General features: G+C 50.3%; 6 protein-coding genes across 7 annotated transcripts; 4 read left to right on the forward strand and 2 right to left on the reverse strand.

Moving 5' to 3' along the window:
* Nucleotides 1-1,903: 1,903 nt before the first annotated feature.
* Nucleotides 1,904-3,667, forward strand: PV10_09189 (uncharacterized protein; the record flags this gene model as incomplete). Its single annotated transcript, XM_016374315.1, has 2 exons — nt 1,904-2,958; nt 3,025-3,667. The coding sequence occupies 2 exons, from the start codon at nt 1,904-1,906 to the stop codon at nt 3,665-3,667; spliced, it is 1,698 nt and encodes a 565-aa protein (XP_016219586.1).
* A 2,529-nt stretch (nt 3,668-6,196) lies between these two features.
* Nucleotides 6,197-13,362, reverse strand: PV10_09190 (uncharacterized protein). The gene is made up of 2 exons (XM_016374316.1): nt 13,202-13,362; nt 6,197-13,148 (listed from the first exon to the last, which is right to left on the reverse strand). Exons 1-2 carry the CDS (start codon nt 13,273-13,275, stop codon nt 7,745-7,747), a joined length of 5,478 nt encoding a protein of 1,825 aa, XP_016219587.1. The 5' UTR covers nt 13,276-13,362; the 3' UTR covers nt 6,197-7,744.
* On the forward strand, nt 6,638-7,456 carry PV10_09191 (uncharacterized protein; the record flags this gene model as incomplete). The annotated part of the gene is made up of 1 exon (XM_016374317.1): nt 6,638-7,456. One exon carries the CDS (start codon nt 6,638-6,640, stop codon nt 7,454-7,456), a length of 819 nt encoding a protein of 272 aa, XP_016219588.1.
* Nucleotides 13,363-14,919: 1,557 nt separating the features above from the next.
* Nucleotides 14,920-17,651, forward strand: PV10_09192 (uncharacterized protein). The gene has a single exon (XM_016374318.1). The coding sequence runs from the start codon at nt 15,045-15,047 to the stop codon at nt 17,325-17,327; it is 2,283 nt and encodes a 760-aa protein (XP_016219589.1). The 5' UTR covers nt 14,920-15,044; the 3' UTR covers nt 17,328-17,651.
* Nucleotides 17,652-18,186: 535 nt separating this feature from the next.
* PV10_09193 lies at nt 18,187-20,453 on the forward strand (the record flags this gene model as incomplete). Of its 2 annotated transcripts, XM_016374320.1 has the most annotated exons (6): nt 18,187-18,364; nt 18,735-18,997; nt 19,082-19,190; nt 19,399-19,449; nt 19,561-19,661; nt 19,995-20,453. In XM_016374320.1, 6 exons carry the CDS (start codon nt 18,187-18,189, stop codon nt 20,451-20,453), a joined length of 1,161 nt encoding a protein of 386 aa, XP_016219591.1. The 2 variants fall into 2 exon arrangements, with proteins under 2 accessions (XP_016219591.1, XP_016219590.1); XM_016374319.1 differs by having other exon boundaries at nt 19,561-20,453.
* On the reverse strand, nt 19,507-21,711 carry PV10_09194 (uncharacterized protein). The gene has a single exon (XM_016374321.1). The coding sequence runs from the start codon at nt 21,636-21,638 to the stop codon at nt 20,748-20,750; it is 891 nt and encodes a 296-aa protein (XP_016219592.1). The 5' UTR covers nt 21,639-21,711; the 3' UTR covers nt 19,507-20,747.
* Between the last annotated feature and the right edge of the window lie 146 nt (nt 21,712-21,857).

Below are 21,857 nucleotides of genomic sequence, written 5' to 3' on the forward strand. Positions count from 1 at the left end.
CTGCTCTTTGGTGCCTTGATCCAATCTCTGGTGGTCGTTCTCATTCCCCGGATTTATGCCTTCCTCCCTGTGGTGCTCGTGCTGTTGGTACGCTTCGCCAACACCATGGCCATCACGTTTGGTTTCAAGGCCAATCCCTACATGAAGGATGCCGTTCTCCATCGAGTGACACCACAAATCCCCAACGCCGACGGCCAATTTTCCGACGAAGCCTCGAATGAAAAGGTGACGGTCCTCTTTCTGGGATTCAAGTGCAACCATCCCTTGGGCATCTTTGCGCCCAACTTGAAGAACGTGGGCGATTTTTTCACTGGTATGGTTCGCCAGCTCGAAAAGAACCCAACCGAGCACGGCTTCTACGGAGGGTCGCAGTGGGCGCAGAATGATAAGAACGGGGCCATGGAGATCCTGTTTATTAGTTACTGGCGGTCCGCCGACGATGTCCATAGATATGCCTACGGCGACCTCCATCGCAAGACATGGGACTGGTGGATCTCGATGGACGAGAAGAACAAACACCTGGGCATCAACCACGAGATCTACGAAGTGGACCGAAGACACTGGGAAGGAGTCTACGTCAACTTCCAACCAACCAATCTCGGAGCCACCACATATCTCCAAAAGGGTGACAAGATGATCGGTGGTACGGTTGAGGATCAGTGGATTCATCCTCTGATCGATGCCAGGAGGGGCAAGTGGAGGACCAGTTCCGGGCGATTGGGACGACAGACGGATGCTTTGAAGGAGAAGTTTGGATATGATGGCTACGGGCCTGATGCCTAATTAGTGCATCGCTATATCACTGTGTTGGGCATGGATTTATGGATTTATGGATTTCTGATGAAATAGGTCAAGGAGAGAAGATTTCTGTATATGAAGCATTGATCATGATCATGATATGCGGTTTGTATGTGGATAACGGATGGCAGACGAGCTGGACGAGTGGGTATTGACCACGTGACTAGGATATCTCGGCACGGCGTAAATTTATTCCATGCCGCTACACTATGATGAGTGTAGTGGTGAGTGCCACAGTGGCTATCTAGGTGGCCACGCCAGATACTTGGACGCTATTACTCATACGGGTATAGATTTGAGTATGATACCAGTCAAGCCCCAAACGGATCGATACCTATTTGTCAGGTTGGACCGATTCAAATGTACTAAAGACGAACTACCTACGGAGATAGGTAGCTATGAACCGACCTAGGGAAAACGACGAACAGCAACACTGATGAGGAAATCACCTCGGCTCTTTGGTTTTGGCGTCTCGGACTCTTAGGTATGGAGATGTACAGTAATTCAGCGAGCGCCTGCCCAGACATGAACAGGGACAAGTAATACTTGGGGAGCTCCTTCCCCGCATCTCCAGACTGATGGTGACTTCCCGTCCTTGTCAGTAGTGATACTCGTAGTTGCACAAATTTGTGCACCCATCGTGCCTTCCCTTTCCATTTCCCATGTCATGACGCCAAACGCGCTTCTCGACTTTTATGCCGCAGTCTGTCTGCCTTTTCTCACTTCTCGTCCGTAACCTCAATCCACCAAAAGCACCTCTTGTATCCATCGCCCTCTCTCGATTGGGGCCTCTAACCCCGTATCGGGTTAAGCTCACTGTTGTCTTTCACTACTCCGTACATACAACGCGGCGTCGCCCAGAACCTGATCTGCCTCGGTAAGTCCCACTGCGTCGGTCACCACGCAGCATCAATGATCCTGTCGCCTGGCTCGACTCGATTCCGTCCTTCTCGTCCGGGGTCAGAAGGTAAATATCTCCTCATCACCCTCCAGCCTCTTCACCATCTCTTCGCAGTCCCATCCGTGTCAAGTTCCATCTCGCTCGTACAGCCCCTTCGACAATATCGTCCCCGTCCTTCCTCACGTCCTTCGTCCCCAGCCAGTCATGCCCTATAAATCACGCTGGTCGGTCCCTATTCCAGACTGCTCACTGTCGACCTTTCTCTTCCAGTCGCCCCACGTCGACCTGGGCGACAGCGTCGCCTTCTACGAGGCCGCTCGTCCTGAATCACACTACATCACTCGTAACCAGTTCCGGCTATGGTGTCAACGCTTTGCGCTTGGCCTTACCAGGTCAAAACACTTCAAAAAGGGTGATCGCATCCTGCTGTTCAGTGGCAATGATCTCTTTGTCCCTGTAGTCTTCATGGGGACCCTCACTGCCGGTGGTATCTTCACCGGTGCTAATCCAACCTTTGTCCCCAGAGAGCTGGCCCATCAGTTGACTGACAGCGGCGCCACATATCTTCTCTGCTCTGACGCCGCCATCGATACCGGCATCGAGGCCGCGAAATTGGCAGGGCTTGATCCACAGGAGAGGGTCTTTGTCTACAACTCCAAGATCTATGACGGCCACACTCAGGGCGTCAAGGGCGTCAAGTACTGGAGTGACCTAATCGCCCCCGAATCTGATGCTAGTTCCTTTCAGTGGGATGATTACTCGGGCCCCGGTCAGAGTGACACCACTCTCGCTCTCAACTACTCCAGTGGCACAACTGGCGTCCCCAAAGGTGTCGAAATCACCCACAAAAACTACATCTCCAACACTCTCCAGGTTGCCCACATGGCCACCCTTTATCCCGACCACGAACAACGAAGCCTCCGAGCCCGTTGGCTTTGCTTCTTGCCTTTGTACCATGCCTACGGCCAGACATTCTTCGTGGCTGGTGCTTTCCATCGCAAAGTCCCCGTCTACGTCATGCCCAAATTCGACTTCCTCCTGTTACTCGAGTACATTCAGAAATTCCGCATCACAGACCTCCACACAGTCCCCCCCATTGCAGTCGCCCTCGCCAAACACCCCGCTGTCGAAAAGTACGATCTGAGCTCGGTCGAGAGCATCGGTTGTGGCGCTGCTCCTTTAGGTCGGGATATTTGTCTGCAGATCGAGAAGAGATTGGGAGACCGCTTAAACATGAAGCAAGGATGGGGTATGACCGAGTAAGTCAATCAAAATGCATTGTTCTTGCACCTTTTGTGAAGCACTCTAACACCATTGCCACCTAGATGTACCTGCTCCCTCTTGGGGTGGGATGTGAACAAGATTTCCACCTCGGCCGCCGTTGGTGAGCCCAATGCAAATTGCGAAGCCAAGATCATGTCTGAAGACGGAACTCGCGAGATCACAGAACGCGGTCCCGCCCACGTTGGAGAACTCTGGTGCTACGGCCCCAATATTATGAAGGGATACTGGCACAACCAGAAAGCCACCGAGAACACATTGACTCGGGATGGATGGTTAAAGACTGGAGATATTGCCTATGTCGACCAAGATGGCATGTTTTTCATCGTCGATCGCTTAAAGGAACTCATCAAAGTAAAGGGTAACCAAGTTGCCCCCGCGGAACTTGAGGCGCTATTGCTGGAGCACGAGGCTATAGCTGATGCCGCCGTCATTGGCATGCCAACCGATGACGGGGATGAGAGGCCGCGGGCCTTTATTGTCCGACAAGTCGGTCCGGCAGGCGAAAAATTGACCGAGTCAGACGTGAAGAAATTCATAGAAGCGAAGGTGGTCAGATACAAGAGGCTGACGGGCGGAGTCGAGTTCCTTGATGCCATACCCAAGAATCCATCGGGCAAGATCTTGAGAAGACAGCTGAGAGACACCACGAGAGAGCGATTGAGGAAAGAAGGAGCGAGATTGTGAGGTTGTTGGCAAGAAGAATGACGTGGATCTCGAGATGTGGTGTCACCGGGAATCACCATCCTCTCCAGAATCTAGCCCTCTTCCTCCTTTCCAACCAACCGGCTACTGCCGATCGCGATTCAGACTGGCTGATGTTGATCCGCAGTCGAATTCCCCATTTTGGGACACTCATAGAAGAGAGCCTTTCAAAATCCAAATATAGGTCTTGAGATGTCTATAGATCTCCACGTTGTCTGTTGTGTAGTATAGGTTTAGAATGATTAGAACCCAGGATGGCAAATATTCAAGAAGACATCTAAAGGATGCCTTCCATCAAGAATTAGCATAGAATGGAGAGGATGTCGTACTGTACTCGAACCAAATGACATTTATTATCTCTTGGGACATCTCCGACCAAGACGGAATAGTTTTCCTTTTCCCAATTCCGCTTCAAAGAATGAATCCTGCCAGCCTGCCAGGCTACCAAGTCATGCGGAGACGCCCGAGGGTCCCCTCGGCCTTCCCCAGTCTCCCCACGCTTGCTCCTCCACGAGAAAGGAAAGCTATCTTGCTGTCCAATAGTAAGCCCTTGGGCGTGGTGCGATTTTGGAGAATTGCTGGTGGTGTAGGTGATGAAACATGGGGTGGCTAGCTGGGTGACCTTTCCTTTGAATTGTCCTATGATTGATATCAGACGAGGGGGAAATGACACTGCCGTCCGATGCGGTGCTTTTTTATTCTTCCCATACCAACATTGATTCAGTGACAATTATTCCGACGTTCCCCCATGATTAGGCCGCTCTTAAACAACAGAGGACGTTCGCTCTAAGCATCAATCAATCACACTGGTATGGGCTCCTTGGACTCCCCGTCACATCAAAACTTGGATGTCTTGATCATCGGCGCTGGCTTGTCTGGAGTCTGCAGCCTACATCACATTCGAGAGCGCTTTCCATCATGGAAGGTCAAAGTTTTGGAGGCTGGTTCGGACGTTGGTGGGACATGGTACTGGAATCGATACCCTGGTGCTCGCTTTGACTCGGAATCTATATCCTATGGCTTTTCTTGGGACAAGGAGCTACTGAATCAATGGCATTGGAAAGAGTCATTCTCGCCTCAGCCTGAAACCCTCAAATATATCCAACTAGTCAGCCGTAAGCACAACCTGTACAAGGACATCCAATTCAACACACGAGTCAAATCCGCCACCTGGAACGATGAGCACCATCTGTGGTCCGTCGCTGACGGACAAGAACGCCAATACAACTCTCGTTTCCTTATCAGTTGCATCGGTTTCCTTTCGGAACCGACGCTCCCTGATATAAGTGGCGTGGAAACCTTCCAAGGGGAGTCATTCCACACGTCACGGTGGCCAAAAGATTTTGTGCTCAGTCGTGATTTCAAAGACAAGCGGATCGGCATCATTGGCACTGGAGCCACGGGCATTCAAACCATCACAGAGCTTGCAAAGGAGCCCAGCATTAAATCTCTAACCGTCTTCCAGCGGACAGCCAATTGGTCGGCGCCCCTTCGCAATTTTGACATTTCTACCCAACAGATGGCTCAATACCGAAGCGATTATGATGCTATCTTCAAGAGATGCAACGAAACTCCCATGTGTTTTCTCCATCAGGCTGATCCGCGCAAATCCGCCCATGTGACGGATGAGGAACGCCTCAAGCTGTGGGACCAGATGTACAATGAACCTGGATTTGGTAAATGGCTTAGCGTCTTCAGCGATACCTATACTGATCGTACTGCCAACAAACTCTATTCCGACTATATGGCAGAAAAGATCCGGCAGCGAATAGTCGATCCTCAAGTCGCTCAAGATCTTATCCCTCATAGCCACGGGTTTGGTACTAGACGAGTCCCACTCGAAAGTGGATATTTTGAGGTCTATAATCGACCTAATGTTCACTTGATCAACCTCCAGCGAACACCGATTGACCGGGTCTCAGAGAAGGGCATCATCACCTCGGACGGCGTAGAGCACAAACTAGATGTGCTGATTTTTGCCACGGGTTTCGATGCCATCACCGGAGCTTTCGGTGCCATTGACTGGAAGGCTAAGGGTGGACGCCCGCTCGTCGGCGAGAGCGATACAGAAAAAGGTCACACACCTATCTGGCCCGACCATCGACCACGCACTTTTCTGGGACTAACTGCTCCATCCCTGCCGAATCTCTTTATGGTTCTCGGGCCTCACCAGCCATTTGGAAATGCCACTCGCAGCATCGAACATGCTGTCGATGTCATCACCGAGCTGCTCCAGTTCTGCGAGGACCATAACTATACCTCGGTGGAGCCCGAGGAAGATGCCGTTGACGCATGGACAGACCACGTAGTCGAGTGTAGCAAGGGTCTCTTGTCAAACGAGGTCGACAGTTGGATGACTGGGGTCAATAAAAATGTCAAGGGCAAAACTGTCCGCAGCGTGGCTAGATATTCTGGAAGCGCCATTGAATTTCGTAGGAGATGTGAAGAGTGTCGAGCCTCTGGCTGGAAAGGCCTGGCTTTCGCTTCACGCTAGACAATATTTACTTCGGTCTTGTAGATAGCAACATGGTATTGCGTAGCGTAACCAACACATCTATGATCGAGCGTTGAATTTTGGCCCAGGCCCTTGTTCGACTCAGTATTGGATCAAGAATTTTTCCGGCATTCATTTCGAGGGTAACTACTTAGGCTCAGAGTCAAGCCTGAGCAATTCCCGAGGATCAACGTACCTCCATCATGTCAAGTGCGGAGAACTGCCTTGGGAGTTAGAGAAAGGTTCATGTCAACAGATACAAAAGCCCAGAGGCCCCCACACTGGCACTCCCATTCACGATCTACCATAAAGTCTAGAGCAGGCCCGAGGTATGAGTTGAGATTGTGAGCCGCAAAAACAACACATTTTGCACTCTTGGATATAGGATCTGCTTTTCTTGTGTCCAATCAATACTCTAATTGCATTCAGGTCAATTTTATCAGCTTCCAGCACAAGAGATGGACGTATCAGGCTATGCGCTGATTACTGGGGCAGCATCAGGTATAGGTCGAGCATGTGCCCTTACACTAGCCCGCGACGGTGCTAAAGGGGTAGCGCTGCTGGATATCAATCAAGAAGCACTGCTTCGAGTCAAGGGTGAGATTGAAAGTCAACAACAAGCAGCCACGAGTTCCAGCCAGGTCCAGATCGAAACGAGAATTCTTGATGTGCGAGACGAAGAGCAAGTTAACCAGGTGGTCAACGATATTGCTCAGACATTTGGCCGAATTGACTATATTATCAACGCAGCGGGCATTGCAAAGAAACATGAAGGAGGTGCCGCATATGCCGAGACTCAAGACTGGCAGAGAGTAATTGACATCAATCTCACGGGAACCTTCTTTGTCCTCCGCGCCGGCGCAGGCATCATGCTAAAACAAGAACCCATCAAATCGACCATCGATGGACGCCCGCTCCAGAGAGGAAGCATCGTCAATTTGGGATCCATCCTTGGGGCCGTGGGTGTCCCTCTGTCCACCGCATACACCGCCTCCAAGCACGGCGTCCTCGGGCTCACCAAGACCGCCTCAGAGGATTATGCTAAAGACGGTCTCCGCATCAATGCCATCTGCCCGGGCTATACAGAGACCCCCATGACCATGGTCAACCCTTTAGTCCGACAAATCACCGCCGACAAGGTTGCCACCGAGGTGCCCATGAAGAGAATGGGCACAGCTCAAGAAATTGCGGATGGCATCGTTTATCTCTGTGGTGGGAGAAGTTCCTTTGTCACAGGAACATCGTTATTTATTGATGGCGGCTATACTCAGAGATAGAGCCTTCAAAGTCCTTGAACATTTTGTGCTTCGCCGCTTTTTGCCTCTCTTCATGCCTTTCATTTCTTGTGTCTGAGAATCACTGCCTGCCTCCACATTTATACCATTCATGTTCCAAAGGCCAGATGAAGCCCGCTGTGTCGTGCAGGGATCCCAATGATCATAGCGGCAATGTCGACAATCAGGATGGGCCTTGTATCATACAATTCATCAAGTTGACGTACCATCTGCATCGCCGCGACAAGAGAATGGTCCCTCAACCAACTGGTTTCTATCTGCCTTGGCTAGTCATGATCTCTCGTCATCATCGCCTTCCCTTCGTAGAGCCGCCAGCGCCAGGCGAATTTCTCGTGTAATTTTGGCGTCCAATTCATCGCCATTACCAGCTTTCTGCGCCGCTGCTTCGCGCTCATCGGTGGGTACGGTCATCCTCTTCCTCAGCTCCGGTTTCAGTGCCAAGACGTCCCTTAAGTCATCCATGATCGCCTTTCTGTGCTCGTCATATCCGGCCAGAGGAAGGACATTCTCAGGGTCCACTGCCGCAGACGCACCTGCTTGTCGATAAGACGATAGCATGAAAGAGATGAGTGCAAGCGTGCTGGCTTCGTTCACCACAGGCAAAGTCAAGACATCTGTGCCTTCCTTGCGTGTATGGAGAGTCAGCATGAAACTACCGCTGGCTCTTGCAAGTTGGTTGGGGAATGAGTTCAAGAAACTGGAAATTTCCTCGGAAATACCACCACCCACGGCGTGGAGGAGGTTTAAGCAAAGGGGCAGAAGACCACCAGCCCATATCTTATACAGAGTTGTGCAGTGGGGTCTCTGGTCATGATGAGATACGCCTCCTGGTACTCGTTGCAGCACCTCGGTTGTCTTTGAACTCAGTATTCGACTGAGAACTCCTTCGATAGCCAGTTCTTCCGCAACAAGCGGAAGCGATGAGACAGATGCCAATATTTGGGCACACAAATCCGCATATCGAGGCTCGTGGTCATCTTCGGGTCTCGTGAGTAGATGTGACCAGGAGTAGAGCAGCAAACAAGATGAGATCATTCCCGAGGAAGAAATGCGATTCGATAGTTCTGAAGAGAACTGTGAAAGATTCGGTAGTCTCAAGATTGTTTGCAATATTGTCATCAGCAAGCAGACATCTCGCTCACCCACCAGAGTGCCACCCTCTTTACTGATTTTGGAAGGACTAAGCTTCTGCTCCTGGAGTGTCGACACCACTGTCTTGAATCCATCTGTGACAAGGCGTGACGCAATCTCCAGAAAAGTGACATTTGCAGGATCCAGTGCAATTACTGAGGTATTTGTCCCTGGCACCGTTGTTGATTTTGGACTTCTGTTGACGTGAAATCGAACGACCATCAAAAGGACATAGAGAATTGATCGCCAGTAGAGGAGGTCATTGTTGATAATAGCCAGTTCATACGAGCCACTGCGAGCTCTGACAGCACTCCAGGCAGGCTCGAGCAAACCCGAAATGCTGGAGCTCTTTGCGTTAACGGAGAGGAGTGTCTGTAATAACGCAATAGACAAGTCTGCTCGCGTCTGAAACAAGTCATCGAACAGACTTTCAGGTGGATATGCCTCCGAGTTGCTAACCAAACAACTTTGGACGATAAAAGCCAACAGCTTTTGATCCTCTCGCTCCTGTGCAAACAGGCCGCAGTGTTCGACACAAAAGTGTTGAAGACTGAACAGAAGGGTCAGTTGTGAGTCTACAAGAGAGAGGTTGGCATTTGCCCGCCGGAACTCAGACGAGAAAGAGCTACCGGCTTCTTTGTCTTTCCCACCGGACCAATATGGGTCTGAGCCCAGAAATCGGCTGGCAAAATCAACATCGTAGAAGAAGTTCCCCCCATAGCGTCGTTCAATAAGGCCCGTGCGCCGGATCGCAGAGACAGCAAGTCCACGGTACTTTGCGGCGAAATTCCTCTTTAAATTTGCGTGCAGTGAAGCGTTGTAGGACGAGACTTTGATAGCGTTTTCACCGAGCCATCTGAGTAGCGGTACGTATTGTTTGATGGCATTTCGATCCTGGGCCAATTTCGAATGGTGGAGGTGAATTGTAGACAGATCCGTGATTAGAGCAGCAATTGAGTTGTGGAGAGCCATATTAGTCTGTTCATTATCTTCGATACGAGACTCGACGATGAAGGATATCGTCTTCGCGAAAAATTCATCGGATGTCTGAAGACTTTCCGTTACCCACGCCCAGGTTGATTGAGCCTGAAGCACGAACTTGAGCATGGATATGGTGACGTTATGTGGCAAGGTAGAGATGTTCATAAGCTGCTTGATTGCAATTTGCAAAAAGGGCATGCCTCGTAGTGACTGCCCAGGCGGTTTCAGGTCTTTTGCTCTTTTAGAAGCGTCTGGAGAAGAACCACTGAGTATTACGGTGGCCAACCAATGCTGGGAGCCCCTTACAAGAAGGGGCAAAAGTCTCCAGACCTCATCCCGTGATTTGCTCGAGATGGATGACTGATCAATGTGTTTTAGCAAATGGAGGAAGTCGAGAGATGACGTCGAGCCAAGGACCGCGAGCAATGATGACGGTTTGTTGTTGTCAATACAAGTCAAGAGAGAGCGGAGTAGTATCAGAGTCGTTGGTCGTATCTGTGGGTAAGAGTGGAGGATGCGTATTAAGACTGGTAGAGTATGAAACATTTGAATCTCGTGTGAGGACAGTGGCAAATCCTGGACTTGGCCGTACCTAGTGACTAGAATAGCCAGCTCCAAGCCAGCTTTAACCTGGCCTTCAGCATCATCCTCTTCTGGGCCGCATTCAGTAAACGTCACGTCCAGGAAGAATTTGATTATGGGTCCCATGGAGACATTGTCTGTCAAAGGGAACCGGAGTGCATTCACCAGGAACTCTGCAGCTGGCATGAAGGGGACAGATGTCTCTTGGGATGACTTCACCGAATCTCCAAAGTTGAACGCAAATGATATTGTGTCGGAAAATGCCTTCGCGAGGCGTGATCGGATTCGAGCGGCTTGCTCCTGGTCTGCAAAAGGCCAATCCTGAATTTGCTGAAAGACGCCAAACATGATTTCTGTCGATGCGAGCAGAGTGGGAGCTTGGTTCCGAGAGAGGAAGGACTTGTGGGTTATTGTACCTCTTGCCGGTTCCATTTTCGATACAGCATCATCACGGAGTGGTGGATGAAGGGCCAATTTGATCAGAGTGTGGTGCAGAACAGAGCATCGCTCCAAAAGGTCATACTTGCGGAGAGGAATTTCCACTACGGAGATGATGCCCATTATGAGGCCTCCTTCAATCTGCCGATTGAACAGGCTCGTCCGGTTGATGGCTGGCCAAACTTGACCTGGTCGAATCTTGGTGTAAATGATGACAAAGTCGAGGCACGCGGTCAGAACTCTGCAGTCAAAGCTTGACACCGAACGTCGTCGGAATGCTTGTAACTCCTGCTCAAGGATCTCGAAAGCAAGTGTCACAAAATCAGTGTCCTGGCCCAGGTGGGTGCTTAGCTCCTCGAGGATTCGAGTCGCATGTCGTTGAGCTTCATGTGTACTCGTTGGATGTTCAGAGAACACTGTTGTCAGCAGGACAGCTACCAAGGATAAGACTTCGGCAGCTACTTCTTCACAAGATTCGAAGTTCGAGAGTACAGTCGGTGCCAAGCCCATGTAGTACATTTCGAGGAGTTTGCCAATGTAGCCGAAGCCAGAATACTCATGCTGCCATCTGATTACGGGGAGCTGGGAGTCACCAGAAATGACATTTCCAATGGTATTTGGAGGCATAAGTTCCACGGTCTGTGGCTGCCGTTCGGAATAAGCGAGTAGCAGGTGCTGAGACATATCAAGCAGGTTCACAGCCTTGGTGAGGGTGACCAGATTCGCGTTTTCGTTTTCCCGTGTGGTATTGAACTCGACGTCTCGAATTGCGGCCTGCGTGAAACTGTCGAGGCTCCTCAATCGGTGTTCCACGAAGTGAACCCCATGGTCAAAAACCTTGGCCTTTGCCAATTCCTTGGAGAATTTCAGAAAGGGCAGTGCCTCGTATGGAAATCTCGCTGCTGAGACTTCATAGAATCCTTGAAGTAATGAGTCATCCTCTAGCATCGCCATCGTCGAGTCGAATAGAATTGGACCGACTTGGGGAGACTTCTTGGGGGCCATTAGCGCGAGCTGGGCTGAGACTAACTCTGGTGTGTAGCTAAGAAAGGGAAGTGAAACAGTAACAAGCTCTTGCAGGGTTTGTAGTTTGTAGGCAGAAAGCATTGTTGTGGCACTCTGGGTCTCGAGACCTAAATCGGCAATGAAATCGAATGCATGGCAATGTCCAACAGCCGCTTCAAGCATAAGGTCGACCATCTCCAGCTTCTCGTTGGTCGCTGGATCATCTGGGCTGCCTTCTTTGATTGTGTCCCAGACATCTTCAAAGACAGATTGTTGGATGGAAGACCCACCACTACTAGACGCACGACGTCCAGTTGCCGCGTCAAAAGTTGCGACCCCATCTGTCAGTCGGGTCTGTGTGCTCCCTTCACGGTGATCTCGAGATTCCAAGGCGGACCGGCGAATCTGTTGCAACACGATGGCCCAGGACAAAATCACCACGCTTGCCGACTCATTTCCAGCCAAGGCTGGACCAGCCAAAAGGCCATTAATCTCGCCAGCGGCTTCCGGATCAAAGAAATATGAGTTCGGGCGCGAAGAACGGACAGATGAGTTTGAAGAAGCAGCTTCGGCCAAAGTTGAGATAGAATGCCCTAGATTGAACAGACTCGCACTTGTAAGAGCTGCGGCGGCCTGCAACCTCTTGATCGTGTTTTGTTGCCTAGGTATAATGGAGGTGAAGGAGTCAAAGAATCCATACGCAAGCATGAGCCTGAGCCATGAGAGCAAAGAGTCAGTTGAGGGCGGGGTGTTACTGCTTCTGACTTTGACGAGAACTTCTTCTATTGTGGCAGCAACAAGTTGGAGGGTAGATGTGTGGAAGGCATCGTCTAGAGTTGGCCATTGGTTTTCGTTGAGGTCCCACTTGTGGGGAGAGTGTAGATCGATAAGCTGCGTTGAAATGACATTCAGATATGCTTGCAGACTCTCATCAAGGCTTTCATTTGGTGCGTTTGCCAGCACATCGGCGGCAAGACCGCTAAGCTTGGGGAACCAGTATGGAAGCTGCTCGGGCAACGCTTGAAGATCGAGAAGTTCTCGATGTATGCGAAGGGCCACGACCTTCTGTTCCAAAAACCGGGATATGAGTCTTGAGCGACGTGCATCTAGCCCATCAAAATCAAGGTCGTCGCCACGGGTCTTGAGCTGCCTTGCAGTGTCCAGATGGCCGGTACGCTGAATTTGCCCGAGGCTTGCACTTTCAGCCTCGGAGAGGCCATGACTGATACGAGCTTCTGGTCGATACTGCCACTCCAAGACCACTACCCGCAAAGATTCTAGCTCATCCAGATTCTCTTGTTTGCTCAACCACAAGGCGTCGGATTTGATCTGAGCGACATCATAGAGATCGCTAACTGTGGGTATTGCACCAGCGGTGGTGTCGAAGGCGGTTTTGGAGTTGGTGGAGGGTGAAGGGAAGGTGGGAATCGTCTGTGAGAGGACGTGCTTGGGGCGGTCCCCAGACAAAATTTCGATGGCTTTCTCACATCTCCTGGGATCATGAGACAGGATCGCATCCAAAAGATCATCCCAAGATCTGTTGGATTTGCAGTTAGTCAAAGTCCGTATGAAGCGTAGGGAAATGCGTACGATAGCAGTAAGTCGCCCGTGAAGCATTTGCCTAGATCCGGCAAGTACACAGGGCTCAGTGACCCAGGCGCCATTTCGACAGGGGGAGAAAATGAGTTTAGAAAGCCATCTGTAATTGATGGGTTGAGGTCGCAGACTGGCTTGCGTCCAACGAGAAGTTGTTGATACTAAAATGTTTGAAGTTCGACGGAGAAACAACGCGTGAGTGACGACGGGATATTGCGCGAACAGTGACTTGTCTGGCCGTATATATCTTGGCATGAATTACGGCAAAGCATTACACTTCACTCCCCATCTCTGTCTTCATTTGAGCAATCAGAACTACATGGTCCAGCATTCGCTACTGATATCAGGGACTCCATTGATGCCACTAATAGTGTTATTGTCGAGTTGTTCGGCCGGGTGGTTAGTAAAATAGCAGTCACATCGCTCAGCAGCGAGGTGTGATCCACATGAGTCTTGGAATTTCTGATGATCCAACATCGTAACCCGAATACGCACGTAGACGGCCAAGCTCGACCGCACGAATAATTTTACAACTTCGCGTCTCTTCATTGCATCGACTTGATATGATAGCTCTGAGAAAGTGGCGTCTATCGAGTCCAACCTTTTGAAGCTATGGCTTCACTGCCCGTCAGGTCTAAATCTCTCACTCTTATAGCCGGCACCTCCGCCGCCCTGTTACTGACATGGGGGTCCCTCGTCAACAATCGAGTATCCCCAGTCAAATCATCAGCCTTCGAGGTCAAGAACGAAGGTCCTCCATCGTTGATGGCATCAAACACGTGCCAGGTCGTGGTGAACCCTAGACACCACATGTCCTTCTCCGACCAAAGGACTATGCACATCAGACTCCCATCCAGCAAGAGGCATTGGTCAGATGAGGAAATTCTGTCCTCATTCGTGCAGGGGTTTTTTGGCGGCTGGACGTTGTACCCCGAATCTTTAGTCCTGAAACTGATCCGCCGACGCTGGGTCGATTTTTCCGGTATGTTAGTATTGAACCTTTACTAGGTATAGCTGTGCTTATCTGTATGCCAGCCATGAAAGGCCAAGGCGTGCCCCTGTGGTCTTTGAATGATCTAGAAAGAGGACACCTTCCTGCGCTGGGCTCGAAGCTGTTTGGGGCATTTCAAGTCGTCGACAGACAGATTGACGTGCAAACATCGAAACCTGGGACAGATGGGACTAAATCAAGCTATATTGACTTCGGCTACGGCTCCGAAAAGTCCCAGTTTGCGGGTTTTCACCGATTTATGATCTGCCGCGATAAGGCAGTCGAGACCACCCAGAATGGTGCCACCGAGCGCGATGGGATGGTGACGATTATATTTGCGTCGATGACATGCAATCCAACAGTTGACAAACCCTTTGCACCAAGCGTACTCTTAGGATTTCACTCTATCTACGCTTCCTTGCTATTCCGGGAGGGAATAGCCCGAGTCCTATCAGAATAGCGTCACGATTTACTGCAATCTCTCCCCTTCATGATGTACCAACAGTTGAAGATGGAGTTCAAGGTATTGGAATAGAATAATGAGATGTACGGAAACAAACACCGCCACACCGGCCCTCACTAGCCACCTATTACTAGCCACGTGCCACTTCCACCTAGCCACATTTACCCGCCACAAAAGTCCGGAGAAACTGCGGTCCGAGAACTGATGAAACTGATAGTTTGATGTAGATATCAACATGTACCACTTCTTGAATTATGACTCCAACCTGCTGATCCCAGCGCACGCCTCCTCGCAACCCCTTGTTGTTTACTATATAACAGAAGCAGACACGGCGCAGACAGAGTCAAGCGGCTACCTTCACTTGTTGTCCATCCACGCGCGCCATGTCTCCCTCTGCCCTCATCGATCACTCCCCACAACATCCTACTCCTGCGAAGAAGCTGGCTTCTGCCTCGAATCTCATCCTCATCGACAACTACGACTCCTTCACATGGAACGTCTACCAATACCTCGTGCTAGAGGGTGCCACCGTCACAGTCTTTCGGAATGACAAGGTGACCTTGGACGAACTGATCGCAAAAAACCCCACACAACTCGTCATCAGTCCAGGTCCTGGCCACCCAGACACCGATGCAGGAATCAGTAAAGATGCCATTAAATATTTCGCTGGCAAGATCCCAATACTGGGGGTCTGCATGGGACAGCAATGCATTATCTCGGTCTTTGGTGGGAAAGTGGATGTAACAGGCGAAATTCTTCACGGCAAGACTTCTCCTCTCAGACACGATGCTAAAGGCTGCTATACCTCTCTGCCGCAAGATCTGCCTGTAACGCGCTACCATTCTCTTGCAGGCACTCATCCCACTCTGCCTGCCTCCTTGGAGGTGTCGTCTTGGATCGCCAAAGGCCCTGATGGTGGGAAAGGCGTCATCATGGGGGTCCGTCACAAGGAATTCGTCATCGAAGGCGTCCAGTTTCACCCCGAAAGTATCCTAACTGAGCAGGGCACTGTCATGTTCAAGAACTTCCTGAGCATGTCCGGTGGTAAGTGGGCGGATAATCCACAGGTTTCCCAGCCTTCTCAGCAGGCCACTGCGACCGCCAACGGACAGCCAAAGAAACAAAACATCTTGGATAAGATATACGCCAATCGTCGGAGACAAGTCGCTGAACAAAAGCTCGTCCCTTCTCAACGTCCAGAAGACCTTCAAGCTGCTTTCGATCTTGGCCTTGCGCCTCCACAGGTTTCTTTCCCCAAACGACTGCGCCAATCGCCGTACCCTCTCTCCCTACTTGCCGAAGTCAAACGTGCATCTCCTTCCAAAGGTATCATAGCCCTCAACACGTGTGCTCCTGCTCAAGCCAGGAAGTATGCTGCAGCCGGCGCAAGCGTCATCTCTGTCCTCACGGAACCTGAGTGGTTCAAAGGAAGCTTGGAAGACCTGCGTTTGGTGAGACAGAGTCTCGAAGGCATGCCCAACCGCCCTGCCGTGCTTCGAAAGGAGTTCATCTTTGAAGAATACCAAATCCTTGAAGCTCGCCTGGCAGGTGCAGACACCGTCTTACTAATTGTCAAAATGCTCGACACCCCAACACTGACTCGACTTTATCACTACTCCAGATCTCTAGGAATGGAACCTTTGGTCGAAGTTAATACTGCCGAGGAGATGAAAATTGCCGTCGACATAGGCTCAGAAGTCATCGGTGTCAATAATCGTGATCTCACTAATTTTGAAGTTGACCTCGGCACGACCAGCAGATTGATGGACCTCGTGCCTGAATCAACCATAGTTTGTGCATTGAGTGGGATATCCGGCCCACAAGATGTCCAAGCCTACCGCAAGGATGGTGTCAAGGCCGTTCTGGTCGGAGAATCGCTGATGAGAGCCTCAGACACAGTCGCGTTCATCTCGAGATTGGTCGGAAATCCAGATGTTAACCCGCCAAAGAAAAGGAGGATACCTCTTTCTGTAAAGATTTGTGGTACTAGGACTCCTGCTGCTGCCAAAGCTGCCATCGAGGCTGGGGCAGATTATATCGGCATCATCTTAGTTCCTGGAAGGAAACGCTTCGTTTCGGATGAGGTTGCTTTGCAAATTGCACAGATCGTCCGCTCAACCCCGAAACCGCATCAACCAAAGCGGGAGCCAATGGAAATTGGCTCATCGGACTTTTTCGATCACTCGTCTCAGACACTGGTCCGACCAGACCGTGCTCAATTGGTCGGTGTTTTTGCAAGCGCAACAGTTGAACACATCATCCAACAAGTGTACAAGCTCGGTCTTGACATTGTTCAACTGCATGGCGATGAGCCTATTGAATTCGCTAGGAGCATACCCACTCCCGTTATTCGCAAGTTCTCGCCAGATGACCAAGGCTTGTCGACCAGAGGTTATCACTACCTGCCCCTTCTTGATGCAGGTGCTGGCGGCACCGGCAATCGTGTTGACCCTGACCGGGCCAAGTTGCTTTTTGATAGAGACCCAGGCGTCAAAGTCATCATGGCTGGAGGACTCTCACCAGATAATCTGTCCGAGGTGGTTGGTCTACTCAGTCAATACAGGGACAACCTTGCTGGGGTGGATGTTTCAAGCGGTGTTGAGACCGATGGCGAACAGGATTTGAAAAAGATCACAGCTTTTGTCACAACCGCCAAAAGTCTGTGAATGCTTGAGCTTTCTCCGTCATTTTTAACCACGTCACTGTGATGAAGATGGCATTAGCGACTGCCAGCCCTGGACCATACATCATCGGCAGCGCACTTACACTCAGGTACACCTTGCAATGCCAGTGCGCCTTTGATGTGTCAGCACAGGTCTTTCCGAGTCTTGAGTGGAGGGTTCGTTCGACATACAAGACATGAATGTATGTGGGCTGCAGAACTCTAGCCATAGAAGTACGCAGGGCAATGCCTATTGACAGACGCCTCAGAGGTCCCGGGTAGGATTAAGATACAATTGGAAAAATTACATTCACTGGTTTGTCTCAGATCCATAATTCTCCCATGTGCTTGTTTGTCCACAGTTCTCCTGCTGAATTTGTTTCCATCTATCGTGGCTGGCTACATATTCAATCTCTCTGTCCATCTCGTCTGGCAAATTTTTTCCTCTTTCTTCCATTACTAAAATTTCTAGTCTGTACTCGGTCATCCTCACATGCTTTTAGTATCTGTTCTCTGATCGTTAATGAGCACGGATATGAGCATGAGTGCGAGTCCCGGAGCACATGCGTTTACATGTCGTCGTTTCTGTCTATAAAGAGTGATTCTCCTTCTCCCAAACTCGTTTCTCCCTTTACCAAATCACCTACTCACTGGTGTTCAACGTCCTCTCACTTACTATATCACTCGATTAGGCCCTGTCCTGCTTCCGGCAACGGCAACGGCAACGCGCTTACCGATATCACCATTTTTAGCCTGAATATCATCCTGGTTTGGACAAGAATATGACTTGAGTTTACGCATTCAAAAGTCTCAAGCCTCTCTCACAAACTTCTTCCGAGGTTAGTTTCACAAGATCTGCGAAGATGCCTGGAACATTCTCCTCCCTCGTCGTTGCATCAACAAACGATTTTCCCGGAACACAGAACGAAAGCATCAAACGCTGGGTCGAAGCCAATGGTGGAGTCTTCATCAAGCAGATCAGTGAAGATGTGACACATTTGATCTGTAGCAAAAAGGCTTGGAAGCAATATCATCCTACGGGTAAGTTGGTCTTGTCGTCCAACCTTGTATGCTACAAACAACCGGCCATTGCTTGCCCGATCCATCCTGATTGCATTCTTGCGCACACAATGATGCAGACAACTCATCAGAAAGTCTTCCTCCTTGGTGAACATGTGGACAATGAGGTCAAGTCTTGAGACCGGTGCCGAAACCTTGCCAATCTCAAATACAACATATTTTGAAATCAATCCTGTCAGCCACACCCTGCCAACTTTGGGATTGAAATTCGCCATCGACTTGTGCCGACAAACCACGACAGGACCATCCTTGAACACCTAGACACTTCTATCCCTTTCAACCTCTGATTTGTTCCACAATCTCGAATCATTAGATCTAACACCATTCACAGTGAAAGCAGCTCGACACGCCCGAAGCATCGCAATCGTATCATTTGATTGGCTTGAAGATAGCCTTTGCAGCAAGACACGCAAACCAAAGGATATGGCCAAATATGCATTCGAACCCAACCGAATCCGCCACGTCATCGCCGCCCAGAAGAAGAAAAGAGCCGACAAGAACAAAAACAAGGTAAAGCGCGGGATGAAAGTCGCTCCAGATGAAGAAGAAGTCAACGGGGGACAAGACGAAGGGCAAGACTACAGTGTCCACAGCGTAAGGAGTAAAGACGACAACAATGCAACAAACCCTGAAAGCGAAGCAAGCTCAAATGCTATTACTGCTTTGGTCTCTCCCAAGGCCAGTTCTACGGCTTCTGGTAACTCTTCAGTCAAGAATGAAAAGCACAAAGCAAACACAAACATGTCACTGGCCATGTTGACCAAGAGCGAAAAGATTGAAATTTCAGGTATGTTTTAAACTTCAGAGTTCAGGTTACCATCCCTGGGGATCTCTCTTTGTCGAGAAACTCGCTCCATCGAACTAGAATGTCTTGCACTCAATTCTCGAAAAGAAGGACGGCACTAGAATGCAATCAAATCCCGCACCAGGCCGCAGTCAGAGCCGTGGTTTTCTTTCCACATATGAATGATGCTTGTGGCCTAATCTCTTCACAGGAAAAGATTTTGACGCAGAGTGTGCAATTTTTGAAAAGGACATGGCAAAGTGTACGTATTCATTCCCTTTGTTCACCTTGAATACCAAGCCACAAGCTAAGAGGCTATGCTAACTCTACATTTAACGTGACACAATGCTGACGAGGCGCCCGCCTGATCTAGCTGGTTACAAACCATACATTGATGGCAACGGCTTCATCTACTTGATAACACTGGTCCGGAAAGATGTTCTTCGAAACAGGCTGGAGAAACATCGTCTCAAGGTGCGTTATGCATCTTGTGTTACTTCCCGGTCAGAGACGACATATCCTGTTTCATCTGAGAAGCCCCATCGTGTAACCGATCAGCCACCAGCACCGCTATACACCGACTCCTCGTGCAGTGGAACTTCACAATCCCCGAGCACCTGGAATCAGGTGAATAATGGCTGGTCTCGTCCCTCACTCACACATTGTCCTACGACCATGTACTACTTTCCCTCGCCATACCCTTTCTCAAGATACCCAGTCATATCATACTCCCACCCAAGAAGTCTGTCCCAATCAAATCCGAAACTCAGAGTGCACATTCCAAGTCCATATGCTCAGACTTTACAGCTTTTCGAATACACACCCGAATCTATCGACCATGCCGGAGACTCCAGTCGAGCTAAGCAGTATGCATGCTATACCGTATTCTCAACGGCTGGAAAACGAGAACGTGCCATGCACACGCTTGCTCCGCCCGGATCAAACTTTGACTTCGCTTGGGCCATGTTTCGAGGCTTCTTCAAACGTAAAGTTGGGGCGACCTGGGAGGACCGCGACACTGTGACGGTCAAATATGAAGGCGACAGGGACATTGATGGAGGCTGTGTGATGGGGGAAGATGGCACCGAAGACGACAAGTTCCGGACGTTGGGCCTCTTGCGCTGGAAGCTGCCTAGCGACATGGCTGCCCGTCAACCCAAAGATGTATCAACTGAGGAGCCCTGTGCCGTAGCCGTTGTCAACAAGCCAGCATTCGAGGAGCACTATATCTGTGAAAAGGCTAGCACCCCCAACGGTGGATGGTAAACAATGGCAGCGGCGGGAATGGGTATTGTCCAATTTTCTCACATGGCGGTTTCGATTTTTGGGGGACAGTCATGACCCTGAGAGACACTCCGAGGCTAATCGGGGCGCAGTTTCGCTGAGATAGTGCAAGCCGATTCGTGGACTGATGGTGCTGTCTAGAATTTGCTTGGCAGACGTGCTTTTGTGCTTTTCACACACATCGACCACCAGAAGAATAGGGAGCCTCACATATCAATGCGTTCCCTTAACCACTTTCGAGCAAGGGTAGGATCGCTACCTTAGGAGAAGCCTTGCTCACAAATAGTCCTTCTTTCTTGAAGTCCTCGTGTATTGAGTTAATGCCCACTCGACTTCGCCCCCAGAATCCTTCTCCAAAGTGTCTCCCCGTATCTCGAAGCATCTCATCGTCATCCGCGGGCCGACTTCTGCTAGTTCGACATCTCGATAGCTTGTCTGGACAAAGACGTGATGTCTAACTTCAATACTGTCCTCAACATTTTTGAATGTGACTACTCTGTTTCCCACTTTGTGGGGTCCGTCTCGGGGTGGAAAGATATGTTTTAGAATCTGGACGACTCGTTTCCCCAGGCGAGTGGTGAAGCCTTCAAAAATGAGGTGAGGGTACGATTCGGAGACTGTGCCACGGGATGCATCTGGGATATCGGCTCGTAAGATGACGTTATGAAGGGAGAAGGATGCCGTTGGACCGTGGGGGAGATGGGAGATAGTCATCGCAGTCGGCGTACCGCGATGCTCATGAAGTAGAATGATGTCAGTCAGAGCGGCGGCTTTGGCGCTCGAGATTAAATTCGGCAGGATGGTGTTCCCTCGATTGAGGCGTATGGAAGTTGGAAGGAGGAGTCTGATCTCTTTGGAAAAGGCACTGAGGCGAGTGGAAGGACTTCGTGAGGTGGTGACAAGAGGACGAGGATCGGAAAGGCCTGACAGCAGGGCATACTCATCATCGAGTGATGCCTGGGCTGCTGCGGTCTCGGGATCGAGAGATTCGTCGAACCGGAAGTCTTTTCTCAGAGACTTGTCATTTGCGACAGCGTGATCAAGAGGTTTGCCTGTGGCCAAAGACTTTTTCAACAACGCCCTTTTCTCAGCAATACTAGCATCTCGGAGTTGGAGGGCGCGACGGTAGATGTAGTCACGCCGTTCCCTAGCTTGTCTGCGCAGCATGGCTGCTGGCTGAGACGCAAAAGGGGGTGGTAGACTGTTCGTAGTTCGTAGTTCGTAGTTCGAGGTTCGTAATGTAATGGTTCTGTCGAAGTCGAGAGTCCAAGTCCAACGCAACAATTTTCAAGCCTGCGGAGGAAGGTGGGGCAACCTCCGGATGTGCCAGAGGAAGGCGCGAATCAGAGGTGCAGAACTGCGGAGGAAGGAGCGACCACAGTGGTG

The sequence above is a fragment of the Exophiala mesophila genome (genome assembly GCF_000836275.1).
Source record: "Exophiala mesophila strain CBS 40295 unplaced genomic scaffold supercont1.8, whole genome shotgun sequence".
NCBI classification, from domain to species: Eukaryota; Fungi; Ascomycota; class Eurotiomycetes; order Chaetothyriales; family Herpotrichiellaceae; genus Exophiala; species Exophiala mesophila.

Bases quoted from the DNA above. Each gene is read 5' to 3' on its own strand.
- PV10_09190 (XM_016374316.1), bottom strand. From the start codon at position 13,275: ATGGCGCCTGGGTCACTGAGCCCTGTGTACTTGCCGGATCTAGGCAAA. The intron at 13,149-13,201 runs GTACGCATTTCC...CAAATCCAACAG, and splicing joins ACGGGCGACTTACTGCTATC to ATCTTGGGATGATCTTTTGG.
- PV10_09192 (XM_016374318.1), top strand. From the start codon at position 15,045: ATGTCTCCCTCTGCCCTCATCGATCACTCCCCACAACATCCTACTCCT.
- PV10_09194 (XM_016374321.1), bottom strand. From the start codon at position 21,638: ATGCTGCGCAGACAAGCTAGGGAACGGCGTGACTACATCTACCGTCGC.